At 49.0% G+C, this 13,982-nt stretch overlaps 1 protein-coding gene across 4 annotated transcripts in view; it reads right to left on the reverse strand.

Moving 5' to 3' along the window:
* Nucleotides 1–370: 370 nt before the first annotated feature.
* The window catches only part of nav1a (neuron navigator 1a), a 68,960-nt gene continuing 55,348 nt past the window's right edge, over nt 371–13,982 (reverse strand). For 2 of the 4 annotated variants that reach the window (XM_076022536.1, XM_076022533.1), the window contains exons 7-29: nt 12,880–13,735; nt 12,002–12,511; nt 11,370–11,411; nt 10,682–10,830; nt 9,733–9,912; nt 9,534–9,613; nt 8,972–9,049; nt 7,605–7,688; nt 6,170–6,278; nt 5,958–6,079; nt 4,891–5,075; nt 4,638–4,800; nt 3,916–4,114; nt 3,726–3,814; nt 3,281–3,379; nt 3,028–3,199; nt 2,273–2,538; nt 2,014–2,165; nt 1,856–1,927; nt 1,550–1,755; nt 1,353–1,471; nt 1,070–1,261; nt 371–957 (exon numbers count right to left, since the gene is read on the reverse strand). In XM_076022536.1, the coding sequence (XP_075878651.1) occupies nt 862–957; nt 1,070–1,261; nt 1,353–1,471; nt 1,550–1,755; nt 1,856–1,927; nt 2,014–2,165; nt 2,273–2,538; nt 3,028–3,199; nt 3,281–3,379; nt 3,726–3,814; nt 3,916–4,114; nt 4,638–4,800; nt 4,891–5,075; nt 5,958–6,079; nt 6,170–6,278; nt 7,605–7,688; nt 8,972–9,049; nt 9,534–9,613; nt 9,733–9,912; nt 10,682–10,830; nt 11,370–11,411; nt 12,002–12,511; nt 12,880–13,735 (4,220 nt within the window). In that variant the 3' untranslated portion in view covers nt 371–861. Of the gene's footprint in view, nt 958–1,069; nt 1,262–1,352; nt 1,472–1,549; nt 1,756–1,855; nt 1,928–2,013; nt 2,166–2,272; nt 2,539–3,027; nt 3,200–3,280; nt 3,380–3,725; nt 3,815–3,915; nt 4,115–4,637; nt 4,801–4,890; nt 5,076–5,957; nt 6,080–6,169; nt 6,279–7,604; nt 7,689–8,971; nt 9,050–9,248; nt 9,273–9,533; nt 9,614–9,732; nt 9,913–10,681; nt 10,831–11,369; nt 11,412–12,001; nt 12,512–12,879; nt 13,736–13,982 lie in introns of all 4 variants that reach the window. The other 2 variants (XM_076022534.1, XM_076022535.1) reach the window with 2 other exon arrangements.

Below are 13,982 nucleotides of genomic sequence, written 5' to 3' on the forward strand. Positions count from 1 at the left end.
GCTACTGAACCCACTGACCTTAAGGTGTGTGTGTGTGTGTGTGTGTTTTTTTGTTTGTTTTTTTGATAGACTGACCTTACAACTCACACGAAATCTTTAATGACCCATGCATGTTACTCCTACAGCCTCACAGCTTGTGATATTTGATCCAATAATGACACAATGGTGGTAGCAAAAAAAAAAAGAGAAGACATTCAAGACCACGTTAAAGTTGTGTTACAGTCTGTGTTGTGAGCACCTTGGGTTGATCCAGCAAGCTAACCAAGAGCGTTGAGGCTGGACAAGGGAGATGCTGCCATCTAGAGGAATTACAGAGGAATTACAGACACACTATACGACATGTCCACTATTTTTTTTTTTTGGGGGGGGGGGGACATGTTTGATCACGGAGCGGCCTCCTTGGAACCAATTACCAAAGTTATAAAATAAAGTGCATTACTGGCTGTAGCTGAGTAGTAATTCAACTTTTAAAAAGGAAGAAACGGGAATCAATTGTAAAGTGATGAAACATGGCTGTCACAAGCAAAGAAAGTAAGAAAGATCTTGATCAAAAGGACTATAGGTAATATTTTTGCATCATATAATTCAGATTACCATGCACTTGCAGATTTATAAGCATCCCGTCTGAACCAGGCAACAGGGAAGGGAAACATCTTTTCTCCTTGCGCGATTATCACAGTTTTCCATGTTAGCAGTTGAAACAGGACAGAGAGGAAAACCCTTTTGTCCATATTCACTCTTATCTGTAGATTTTCTTTACACTTAGCTTCATGTTTACTGACAGAGCACAGAGGCAATTACTGAGTCTTTACAGTCTTGTCAGGGCTGCACTGTGGCTCCACAGCTCAACTGTGAGCCCTGTCAGAGCGTCGCCTGCAGGGTGGGGTCCAGACAGCCCTCACGCTCCGGAGACTCGATGTAGTTGGCCGACTCCTGGAGCTTCAGCAGCATGGCCATCTAGGGGGAGGGGGGTAGGGGGTGGACACACACACACACACACATCTCAGATTTCATGCCTTTTTTTTTTTCTCAGCACCTCGAGCTCATGGCAACGGACTGCCTTGCTCACCAGGGGGTCTGACTCCAAAGTGCTGGGTGGTGGTGGTGTGTCTTTAGGGGCCTTCTTCTCCTCAGTCAGCGGGCCGATGCTGGGCGGAGGTAGGTGGAAGAGGCGGGACTGGTCCTGCTGTGCACTGGGCCAAGGGAGGGTCCCTCTGACCCACTCTACCGGGTCCTCCCAGACAGCCTTCTGTCCGTGAACCTGATGCATTCAATACGTTGCAGGCTAACGTTAAAGCAACTGAAGAGATCATGGCTCACGGCATTATGGCTAATATAGGGAGTGCGTCTACCTTGATGCCATCTTTGGCTCCCTCCTGCAGGTACGGTATGATGGAGTGGTTCCACAAGTCGATGAACCACTGCCTGAACTCTGCCACGGATACAGGACACGACAGGAAGAAGCAAGGACCTGTTGGAGGCGAGACCAGAGTCGAGTCAGTCGACCACCCAGCTCCAGCTCTCCCGTTTCTCACCTTGGTGCGCTCACCTATGAGAAAGTCTGACGTGCCGTGCTTCTCCAGGAAAGCGTGGAGGTGGTACCAGAGCTGAGGCACCCAGTCCAGGACATGGAGAAGGGCCTTGAGGTGTGCAGAGTCCTGCTCTGTTTCCTGGTGGGCTTCCACAGCTTTCCTGTGCAGGTACCTCAGCAGGAACCCGTTGGCAGGTTCCACATTGTTGGAGAACGTGACCATCCTGGAGTCAAGGGGGGGCGAGTCGTGTTGCATTGAATCAACACTGCACCTTGGGCTGTTTTAAAAGTGTAGCCACGGGAGGAGTGGGAGGGTTTTCTCACCTGAAGCTGAGGTGCAGCCCGTGGTTGGACAACATCCTCACCGGTTGGTTGGTGGTTCCAATGATGTAGGGACTGAGACACAGGGAAACCCAATGTCACACACTGAGTGTCTCTCAAGCTCACAAGTCAAAGGCTCCGCTCCGTTGTCAGAGACTCACCACTTGTGGTACTTGCAGGTCAGCGCTCCGTTCACCAGCTCGCTGATGGCAGCCGGGTCGCTGATGTCGTCGATGATCACAACCAGCGGCAGCTCTCCTCCGCTCTCCCTGTCGATCTGGTTGGCCACATCGGAGAGGTACAGCTGCAGCTCCTGCCAGCGCAAGAGAAGACGGGAATCTTTAACATTGTATCACAAACGGGGCAGAAATGTAAAAAAAAACCCCAAAAAACGTGAAGGTTGAACACGGTTGTCGTCACCTTCTGCGACTGATGATGCATGTTGAAGGTGACGGCGCTGGTGCGACCTTGGACGCAGCCCTCGTGGTCGCCCTCGGACGAGTCGATCCGGTTCCGTCCGAGGAGGTAGCGGGCCAGACGCTGGGCCAGGTAGGTCTTCCCAGTCCCGCTGGGGCCCGACAGGACCAAACGTCTGTGCTTCAGTAGCAGGCTGATGTAGTGTTGCATCATTGGTTTGGGAATCATCGTCTCAAACACAAGTGAGTCAACGCATTTTTCTCTTAAACCTGGAAGGAGGTCGAAGCATGGGAGAGATAAAGGAGAGAAGTGTTCAGCCCAGTTGTATGTGTTGTCACAGGAATCAAAAGCCTAAGTAATGAAATGGAACAAGATGATGATTTGATCTATTTAAAAAAAAAAAAAAAAATCATCTTTTCTACTGAAGGGTGTCTGAATCTGATCCAAGCAGAGACATAATTCTCAATATTTATTTCCTAACTCACTCCTCTCAGATACCAGAACCACCAGCCACAGTTTTGGTTATTTGGGTTTGGAATGAAATAAACCTGCATATTATTTTCCTCTCTTGGAGCAGTTATGAGCTGATTCTTGCATATATGTGACCATCCTGGAATTGAATATTTTAATTCTGTCTGCCAAAAAGACATGTCTGTCTCTGAGTGTAATGCATGAGGTCAAAACGAAGTCCAGTTGAACTGTGGTAGACAATTGTTGGCACAACTCATCAACTCATGTGAGGCTGCGCAGTCACTGACCTTTCAAGCTGACAAATATCCGAGGTGAAGAAGCACCAAGGCAGCGGTGAGGCGCGGCCTGAGGCGCCTCCCCTCCCATCACCCTCTGGCCTCCCTGGGTCAGCTGATAGGCGTGCAGCGAATCACAGGACAGGCCCAAGCTAGCAGTCGGGTCCACTTGTGTGAGGTAATCCTGGCAAACGTTAAAAAAGAGGGCAAAATGAACGATCCAAGCTTTGCCCTCGGGGTGGAGAGGACACGGGCAGTGACTCACCTTGAAGGTTTTCGCTATAAGGGAGTCAAGACAGACCCAGTCGGTTCTGGCGCTGATCAACACTGAGCCCAAGTAGAACTCCTGCTGGTGTTTACTACCCTGCAGTGCCGCAAGAGAAGAGGAGGAGTGAGAGTTGTTTGTTTGTTTGTTTGTTTTTTTTACTGCCGTTAGATGATCTATTTAATTACAATTTTTATTTCATTCATTGAGTTAAAACATAGCAAATAAGCAACAACATTCCCAACTCCTCAATGAAAGGGAGCCGTAAGAACAATCTGCCCTTTACACAAAGACATTATAAGCTGGAACATGTTGTATGCTTTCTGTACTATTTTGTATTTTAATTGTTTCTGCAAGGCAACTTTGATTGTCTTGAAAGGTGCCCTAACAAATGTAATTCTTTATGACCACTTATTATAATGATGATGGTTTTCAGTGCATTCACCTCCGTGTGGTCGGTGATGCGAACCAGGACCCGTGCACACGCCTCATCCGGCAGGGAAGACACACTCAGCGTGTCGGCTTGCGACACGTCTGCGAGAATAAGGCAACAAAAGACACGGCATACGTGAGATGAGACATCCTTTTGGCACGTAAACAGCCTCTTAAACAAGTAGACAAAAGAGTCCGCTCACCCGGTTCTTTGCAGCCGTTGAGACTGAGGCTGAAGGACTTGGTGAGGGACATTCCCATCGGCTGGCGGACAGTCGGGCCCAGGAGGGAGGACAGGCCTGAGGGCTGCGAGGTGGAGGAGGTGGGACCGCAGGCGTTCAGCTGGAGCTGACTTCCTGTCTTCAGGTGGTCGTTCTCAGCCTTCAGGTTCTCAACTATGGACTGATTTGGGCAGGGGACAGGCACTTAGATGTCCAGTGTGCAAGATTTGACCTGATTTACGATTTGTATATACGTACAAGCTTAACATAGTTCAACAAATACATTAAGAAAAGAGGATACTCACAGTACAATAAAAGTAATTTGGTTTTCCTACCCATAGACTGATTTCATTTATCTATATAAGATTATACATGGATTAGTAAGAGTCTTGCCCAGTGAGGACAATCCAGGTGGCCTGACAGCGTGTTGCGTATTTACGCCCCTTAAATAAACCACCGAAGGAGAAGGTGGACGAGGTATCTAGGTTTTTGCGGCCACCGTAGTTCACTGGCGACCTTGGGAGAGGGAGGGTGAGCGGATGAGCGCTGCAATCTAAAAAGTAACCACTTGATGTTGCTGTTTCTTCTCAAAATCTCCAAATATGACACTCTTCACCTTTAGATGAGCATCACATGAATATGTGACGTGAAAGAAGCGCAATGTGACTGCAGGAGAAATGCAAAGAATGAGGGCCGGAACGTACGTGCATGTTGTTCATGTTCTCTCTGAGCTGCTCCAGCTGGTGGGCAGAGCTCAGCGCCTCCAGTCGGATGTCCGTCAGCTCTCTCTCCTTGAGCCAGAGCTCCGAGCGCAGCTCTGACACCGCCGTCTCCTCGTTGTCTCCCTCCTCCGTGCTCTCCATGATCCTGCAGGGCAGACGCAAGGTGCACAGGTGAGACCTGAGCGGACGGGCGGGGAGATTGAGAGCAGAGGTGGAGCGGTGTTGGTGCACTCACACGGAGGAGGTGGCGGAGGCCGAGCTCTTGAGCTCCGAGGACTGGTTCTCTCCCGCTTCCAGCCCCTCGTGAGGCATCTTCGGGGAGTTGGGAGCAGATGAGTCGGGCGTGGCGATCTCCTCGATGTCCGAGTAAGTTTTGGCGCCTTTCTTAATGCTGAATGCCTTGTTGAAGGAGCTCCTCAGCTACGGAGAGAAGAAGGCAAACCCGGCATTTAGTGGATTGCTTGCTGACTATGGAGAGCGGTTGGGGAAGAAAAGTTTTAGGTCTGATAATTAGTGACACGCAAAATCTTAAAGGGACGGTTTGACATGTTGAGAAATGCATTTTGTCTGTAGACAGTAGATATGGACTTTTCATTCTGGCGGATCGCTATGTGGCAAAAACAAATCAATCATTTTAGGAGGTTGAGGCTAAAACACCGGCAGGATAGAACTGAAGCAGAGAAATGTCAAGACTTTATGTTCATGTAGGATGACACGAGGCTTTCACAGATGCGCATTTGAAAGAAAGCAAACAAACATCTCTCAATAGGGGGACATGTTAAATCTTTCAGCTATCTTCTAGAAAAGCGTCAAAGTTAGTTGGTTGAATTCTCTGCAGCAGAGGATTGTGGATGCGGCTGCAAAAAAAAACAAAAAAAAAACAGAGGTTCCACCGAAGGACAAAGAAAACACCAAAACAAGGAACACATAAGGAAGAATTCCAACAAAGAGGGCAGCACTATTCTCAGGCTGGGGTGGTAACACTTGTCATGGAACACAGAGTCTGCTGATTGCCGCCACAATTGTTACGGCTGTCCATTTATCCCTGCCATTCACAGGTGAGGAAGTAGTTTAAGTGGCCAATGAGCAGAGGTGGAGGACTGCAAAGCAGCCTGAGGTGGTCTGTCATGCTGTAAACGACAGTGGATTGCTTGACTCACCTCAGCGAGCTAACAGAAATGTAACAGAACAGCAACACAGAGGGAGAGGAGATTGGTGACGCTGGCTGTTGACCGGTCAGAACTATTGAAGTGTGGACAGAGGAGTCGTGATGATCAACGAGTCCATCCCTGACTCACTTACCCAGCTCTTCTTCTTCTTCTTCTTGGCATCCTGATCCTTCAGGCTGCCCATGCTGGACATACTGGTCAGACTGTTCAGACTGGAGATGCTCTCACAGGAGTTCTGGCGTCGGATCCGCAGGTCTGTTTAGAAAGAGAGACATCAAAAGGGGAAATTATAAAGAGACAAAGGGGGAAAAAAAAGTGCACAGATGTCCTGGGAAAGCGACAAACCTTTGGGATTTTCAGGGTTGTTCAAGGCTCCATGTATGACGGCCTGGGCCTCCTCATTCTTGGTCCTCAGAGCATCTATGGTTTCCCTCAGGTCCAACAACTCTGAGTCCTGGAAACATTTCATGACACGTCAGTGTGATGTCTGTGCAAGATTTGATCTTTGATATGGCAGCGTTCTAAAGATCATCCTCCAAGAAAACAAACATGATCAGCAGGGGACAAGAGGGGGGCGGGGGGGGCATATTGACGTGGATGTAAATCATTCATGTCAATATGCTGCAAAAGTATTTGTGAAATTATTCTATTCAAAATCTTGCACAGAAAACACTTTAACAAAGCTTCAATTCAACTATGTCAAAGTGAATCACAACAGCAATTTAAATGTGTTAGATTTCATTCATTTTTCCTAATCATTTTCACTATTACTATATATTATAATATGTATATATATATATATATATATATATATATAAAAAAAATAGACTTGAAAGAAATGATATTGAACATTTGGAAAATGCAACACCTGAAATTCCACCACCTGTTCTACTGATGGAGAGGATGGAGAGGAATACTTTAGAGGAAGTATACACCCCTGATCAACAAATTTGACGTATTGCATCTGTTGGCAGCGGTACTATTATGGGTTGTTTTGTCCCATCGCTGTAACTTAAATCCACATAATGAGCTGATATAATCCCCTGGACAAGGTCCACCTCGTGATCTCCAGCGTCCAAAAAGATAGAGATTGGGGACAACACAGCCCCTCTGTGCAGCTGCTGGTGTGTTCAAGTCGATCCACCTCAAGGTTAAAGAGGCTGCGCTCCGGGTTCCGCTGCACAGGTCAGTGCGCTGGCACAAACAACAAAGGGGCCTTTTTTTTTTTTTTCTCCCCTCTTTCTTTTTCCTGGAGGGTGGGGGAAGGGGGGCGGGGGTCTAGACGGGCCTTTCACCGGGAGCAGCAGGCCATGAAGCGCTGAGAGAGACACTCCTCACATTTATGCATGCACACTGAACACTGCCCCGGGCGCTGATCAATTCACTGGCACCATATAACACCAGCACAAGGTGAAGAATGCAGGAATGCGATGTTTGATGTGAGCGCCTGTGAAGGCCGACCGCACGGCGCCGCCCCAAGTTAAAGGGTTTCGCGCTTCTTGTTTTTTCTTTCTTTCCCTCGACTTTCTTCTCACTTCAAGTCGTCCTGTGGGGCTGAGGCAGCTTGGGCCTCTAACCTACATTCAGCTCCTCACCACAGCCTGCCATCAAAGTCGTCTGGCTGTGAGTTAGCACAGCGCTGCTGCCGCTCCTGGCAGACGGCTCAGGAGACGGACACGACGGCGGAATGCAGCTGTTATTCAGGCCAGTGTGTGTGTGTGTGTGTGTGTGTGTGTGTGTGTGTGTGTGTGTGTGTGCGTGTGTGTGTGTGTTTTCTTACCTTCTGCTCTTGGGTCATTGAGAGACTCTGTAGTCGAGTTGTCATCAAGGCCAAACTTTGCTCAAAGGCAGCCACAAGGTTTGCCTGTGTGAAAAAATAAAAATAATAAAAGTAAAGGACAAGTTACAATATTTCCTTTTCTGTACGGTTAAAAGGCCCCCATAGTGATACAAAAGCCACTTGACTGTGGCTTTTACTTGACAATGTGCCTCCATCCTGCCAGTGAACGCTGCAGAAATAAGAACATTCCATCCTTCACTTTTGCCCGTTTATGGTTTTTGAAAAACAGACATAAAGCACAGTTTTGACACCTGACTGATTCCTCTCGCACACTGGTGGCGGAACCCCGCACGCAGCCAGGTGTCGCTTCCAGCCTCAATACCGTCTTTCAGCTGATTTTTTTGTTTTGGGGCACTTCCCAAGCACGTGGAGGGTACAGCAAGGATTCGGTTTTAGAGCGTTTGCAGGAGGCTGCGGCAAGGGAATGTTTTTGCTAATTTTGTGCGGTCGTATCACTGGAGTCCGCAATGAGAAATGAAAGATCAAAAAATATTAAACGCGGGACTAAAAGATTGAAGTCGAAAGTTTGAAAAAAGGTTTTCAACGCACAATATTTCAATACAGACCCACGGAGTCCATGGCTAAACTTAGAAGATGATTTTTTTCCTCTTCCCGTGTCACATGCACACAGCGCGCTAAAAAGGCTGAACAGCTCACAAAGGCTGAATGGGGCGTCGCCTGGAAAACTCTAATCTCTCTCACACACACTTAAGCCGAGCAGGGAAGCAAAATGACTTTTCCTTCTCGTCTGCACAGAATATTTGTTCACGCAGGAAAATAAGATGGTGCAGCCCGGTAATTAATCCAGCACACAGCCGCGCTGGTTCTGCAGTATGAAATCTTTTCTGCTTATCCCCAATGCTGCAGTCGCGAGGAAATGCAAAACAAAAGTGAACATTTAGGGCGCGTACGTGGACTTGAGTTTGAACATGGGAGAAACGACCTTGCAGAGGACACATAAAGGGTCAAAGCACCTGCGTGCAGGGAGGCTAAGTGCCTTACGGGGACGTTCGGCAGGAGGTTAACGCTGTTCGTGCCTCACATGGAAACAAAAAAAAAAAAAAAAAAAACGGTGCATGGGGGGATATTGATTTATGACGACATGACTTTGACGCGGCTCTGACCGCTAAAGGAGGTGAAGGCAGGGAGGAAAAGACTGGCGGGCTGGAGAGGCACAGCTTCCTTCCACTGCCGAGCAGTTCAGACACAAGGCCAGCAGCAGCAAGAAACAAAAAAAGCTAACAAAAAAAAGAAAATCTGCATTTTCATCGTAGCCCCAAAACAAAACAAAACAAAAAAATACATACGTTTGCTGACAGCTGTGTGGTCAGACTGGACACCTTCTCCTGAGACGATTCCAGCTCCCTTCGGAGTTTGCGGATTTGCTGTAAGGAGAAAGGTGACACTAAGCCAAAAGCAACATTGGCAAGGCTTACAAAACATGGCTGATGCAAATGTAGTTTGGGTGATGATGACTGCATGGCATGCTTCTCCCACAAACTGCAGGGATGAGAGTGACAGAAAAAGGAGGGAGGGACGGGGTGAAGCGAAGGGAAGGGAGGCGAGGCAAAGGACGGTACTTGCCTCTCCTTGAATCCTTTCCTCAGCCTTTGGAAAAGCAGCAGGGATAAAAGTCAAGACGTTAGAGGAGACAGAAGGAGAAAAGACAAAAAACGGGCCAGAAAGTTGTTGTTTTTTTGGTGGGGGAGGAGTGGGACAGTTGGACGACTGTCTTGGTTGAAGAACGAGGGGGGAGTTGAACTGTACAAACACCCCAGAGCGCACACACACACACACACACACACACACACACACACACACACTCGCACAGCCTCGGGCCCATAATCACATGCTGAGCTGTAGCTGTACCTGGGTCTGCATGCCGCTCAGACTCACCGAGGAGTAGCAGGACGAGGCGTTAGACACCAGGGAGAGGACGGAGCCGTGGACTGAAAGACACAAGCAACACAGTGTCAAGAACTGTCCCGACTGGGTTTCCCAGCAGAGACACCAGCTGAAGCACTTTTCTGCCATTTGGAGGGGTGGGGGGTGGGGGGGGGTCACTCACTCTCGTCAGAATCCTTGTCCCTGAAGGAGCCCGACCGTACCATGCCCATGCTGCGGGGCCGCTCGGCCAGCGACAGCGTGCTGCCCAGCGGTGACGCTCCGTACAGCTCCATGGAGGCGTCTTGTGTGGGGATGCTGTTGGAGCGAGTCATCCGAGGAGGCGCCCCCACTGGGCTGGGTACTGGGAGGACAACCAGGAGAAGAAGGGTCAAGACACAAGTGCATTGAGTGCCGCTGCTTGGGAATTTAAATGAATGAATGAATTTAAAGGAACAAAACGAGGCACTCAAGAAGATTGAAAAATATAAAAAACCCTTTATTTGATCACGGCTTTGTAAAAGTTAAAGATGCCAACATGTTTCAGCCATCCTTCTTTAAGTATCTGTTATCTGCATTGAAGAAGACCAACATGGCAGAAACATGTTGGCATTTTTAACTTTTACAAAGAAATTAATAAATAAAATTAATAAAATAAAGGCTTGCTTATGTTTTACAATCTCCTCGCGGGCCTCGGTTTACTTGAATATAGCAGGTGAAGAGCATTACACCTTAGATCAGGGGACACCAACATGGTGGCTGCGGGCACCAAAGGACCGCATAAGTAGTTTGTAGGCCTGCTCTATAAATAGCACAACTCATTGAGCTCCATCTAAAATTCTATTGTATCCAACTTTGTTAAGCCATTGTTGATACTTACTGAGATACTCAATATCTCAATAATTTGAGTTAATTCAAGAATTGAGATTTCACATGATCATTGTCTTCACATAGATCAGTCTCATTAATAATCACATATTAACGCAAGGCCACCTGAGAGAGTTTGTTATTTCGGATTCAGCGCACTTAAAGTAGCTCCCAGGTTCGAAAAGGTCGCTGAACCCTGCGTTAGATCAAACACGTATGTGGCGCGGAACAGAATGGGAAGAAGAAGAAAAAAAAAAGCTATTCACCCATGTGAGTCTTGGAGGTGCGGGGCAGGGAGGTGGGTGAGGACAGCAGCGGCAGCGTCAGCGAGTCGGTCATGCTCAGGATGGAGTGCGAGTGCCTCCTCTCTCCTTTATCCTTCACCTCCTCCTCCGCAGTCGGGCCGCCGTTGAAACTGCAAAGGTAGAAGAGGCGAAAGACACGTGAGACGGAAAGAGGCATTGGAGGCACATCATCACACAGCTGTGTAACATGCAGGTGTGAAAAGAGGATCAAAGACGCATTGCTTTGAGCGCCTGTCAACGTGATGACTCAGCACACGTGAAGAGACCGGCTCAAACATTAATTTAAAGTTACATTTTTTTGTTTTGACATTTCATCATCTTTGTTGCTATCGTTGTAAAAATGTTTTTTTTTTTTTAAACGAAAAATGCCGTTGATAAAATACCAATCTGATTACCCCATTCATAACTAGTAAGTAGTGGGGGGGTCAGAAGGATAAACAGAGTTAAATCATGAAATTATTTTGAAATGAGTGGAAATAGGAGGATATGAACCTCTGAAGGGGATTAAAGAAATATTTCCGAAAAGAGAGAAGATTAACCCGATCTGTCACTCACTAAAGATCCTATTAGTGGAATCCTTGCATGATGTGTGTGTGTGTGTGTGTGTGTGTGTGTGTGTGTGTGTGTGTGTGTGTGTGCATCAACTTACCTCAAACCTTTCTTTGGCAGCGTGTTTCTGTCTCTGTGAGAACTGCGGAGATGAAACGACAGTGTAATTGAGCCGCTGCAGCAGGAGTTATTAAACCCTCAGGAACAGGCGGCGGGCACAAAGAGGCACAGTGAGGACTGGCACACAGATGGTGCCAGCCAGTAATTATGTCTTCAGTCGTCTGGGCGAGACTGCTTCAACAGTGATAATGGACCCGTGGTACAACTTTCATAGAAACCCTTCAGTGTGTGCACGTGTAGGTAGTGTTCTAAGTCGATCACATGGGCTCATACATATCTTCTTACACATCGTCCACAAGTTAAACTGAAAACGAATCAAGAATTTGATTCTGTTTTGTTCAGGCTTCAGAACCCCAAGTGTTCAACAGTTCCTTTCTGTTGCTGGAATTCTTACATGTACTGTACATTTATATGACATTTGACAGGCCGTGTTTCACCGGATCAGAGACCTTCCCTCAACATTGAATACTGTTTTGGCAGCACCGCTGGTGTCTAGGAGGTGGCGCTGCATATCACCATTAGAAAATGAGAATGACAAAAGGCTTTGTTTGTACAGCGTGTGCCGTTTGTTGCGACAGGGGAAGGTTTGTTATTAATTATTAACAGTCTCACCTGTCAATCAGAGACAGAGAAGCTTTAGTTCCAGAGCTCCAGCTGGTCGCCGGGCCTCTGTCCTCGTGTCTGTCTTGGTCTCGGGGCTCCATGGTGGTGTAACCTCTCACCAACTTCTCCCTCCCCCTCTCCTGGGGCTCTTGGGCCAGACTCATCTGAAGTGGGAGCGACTCCATGCTGCGATGGAGGCCCGACAGGCGCGGGTGGAGCAGCGGGGAAGTGTTCCCGCCGCTTCCCTCAACTCCGAGCGAGGAGACCTGCCTGGGCCCCAGACCATTGGCCGAGGTCAGGAAACGGGCCGATGAGTTCGCACTGAGCAGTAGGACAGGGCTGGGGGTCAGGCAGGGGCCGCCCGGGCTACCCACAGAGCCGGCCAGGTCCTGGAGTTTGGAGTAGGGGGGGATCTTGGGTGGCAGGGAGTTGTGAATTCCCGCCTCTAAGCTGTTGGAGTTGAGCTTGTCGAGCTGGGCCATGGAAGGAGGTTTGGCCAGGCTGCGCACTCCAGACACCCTGAGGCCAAAGATTGAAAAATTCTTAGAAAACCGCACTTCTTACCAGAGTTAAGTTTCCAGTGTGTAGAATTTGGCCTGATTTATTATTTTTCTATCGTAAAAGCAGAAAATACTGCCCGTAAATACGTTGATAAAAGTGGATACTCGCAGTACAATAAAATGAATTTGGTTTTCCTACCCATAGAAGGATTTTTATTTATACTGTATATAAGAATATACACAGAGCAACAAGGGTCTCGCTCCCAGTTATCTGTGCAATCTAAAATGTAACCACCAGATGTCTCTGTTTCTTCTCAGAATCTCCAAACGTGACACACTCGACCTTCAGAAAACTTGCATGTGGGTATTTTTCTTTAATGACTTTACCTTGACGTGTTGGGGGAGGGCAGGTCCAAACACTTGCCACTGCTTGGGGGTCTCAAACCCTGCAGCTTCCCCCCATGTTCTGAGTGGGTCTGAGTGTGGCCGCCCTTCACGGGGCCGTTCCCACATTCCGAGTCGGACACCACCGCCTTGGCCTTGGCCCTCTCCTTCTCCTTCTCCCTGTCCGTCTGGTTGACCGGACTCGGACTGGGGATCCCTCGACCCGTCATCGTTTTACTCAACCCCGCTCCGGCGCTGAGGCCCGAGGCGGGTTCCTTCAGCTTGGACGCCTGCGATGCGCCAGCGGCGGAGGCTTTGATAGAGCCCGAGGACGCGTCCACGGTGGTGCTCATGGGGCGAGCAGAGCTGGGCCGGGTCAGAGTCAGGGTGCTGGTCTTGGCAGGGCGGGGCAGGGAGCGGTATTGGAGGGACGTCCTGGCACTCGTAGACAGAAAGCCGCTTTGGTCGCTGTTGGAAACATCCAGACTTGTCTTGCGTCCGCCGCCGCCGCCGCCGCCGCCGCCGCCGCCGCCGCCTGGTTTGACAGGAATACCAGATGTCTTGGGAATCTTTCCGGCAGCTGTGGGGCCGCAGGGTATGCCGCTGCCACCTGTACCCGCGACGGCGGGCGCAGCGGAATTGTTGGTGCCATTGCCGGCGGCCGCGGCGGTCGGCTTCTTGAAGCCGAAGTTTCCACCCGTGGAGGGTCTCACCAGGCCCGAGGGAGGTTTCCGCTGCTCTCCGCCGACGTTGGTGTTTTTGTGGTCCTTGCCAGCATCGGAGGAGGAGCGCTGAAGGCCAGAGGTCTTCAGCGCTAACCTGGACTTGTCCATCGGTTTTCCGTCCGCCTTTACTGTCCCTAAAGAGGAATAAAGGGAGGAAAAAACCGACTGATGAGCAGCTCAAACGGTTGACCGGACCCTCTGGGTGGTGAGACACACTTAACCGAGCCATACTGGGAAATGTTATCTGAACACCTCCACGCTCTGACTGTCTGCTGATAGGGAAACACATCTCAGTCTGAGCCGACCAGACACTCTGCCGGCTTCACGCAGTCCTCTGTTATCGAGCGGTTACTCCTCTTTTCCACCCCCGGTTAACCCAAA

The sequence above is a fragment of the Nelusetta ayraudi genome, unplaced genomic scaffold, assembly GCF_046127955.1.
Source record: "Nelusetta ayraudi isolate G7.1 ecotype Tasmania unplaced genomic scaffold, CSIRO-AGI_Nayr_v1 ptg000012l, whole genome shotgun sequence".
Classification (NCBI taxonomy): Eukaryota; Metazoa; Chordata; class Actinopteri; order Tetraodontiformes; family Monacanthidae; genus Nelusetta; species Nelusetta ayraudi.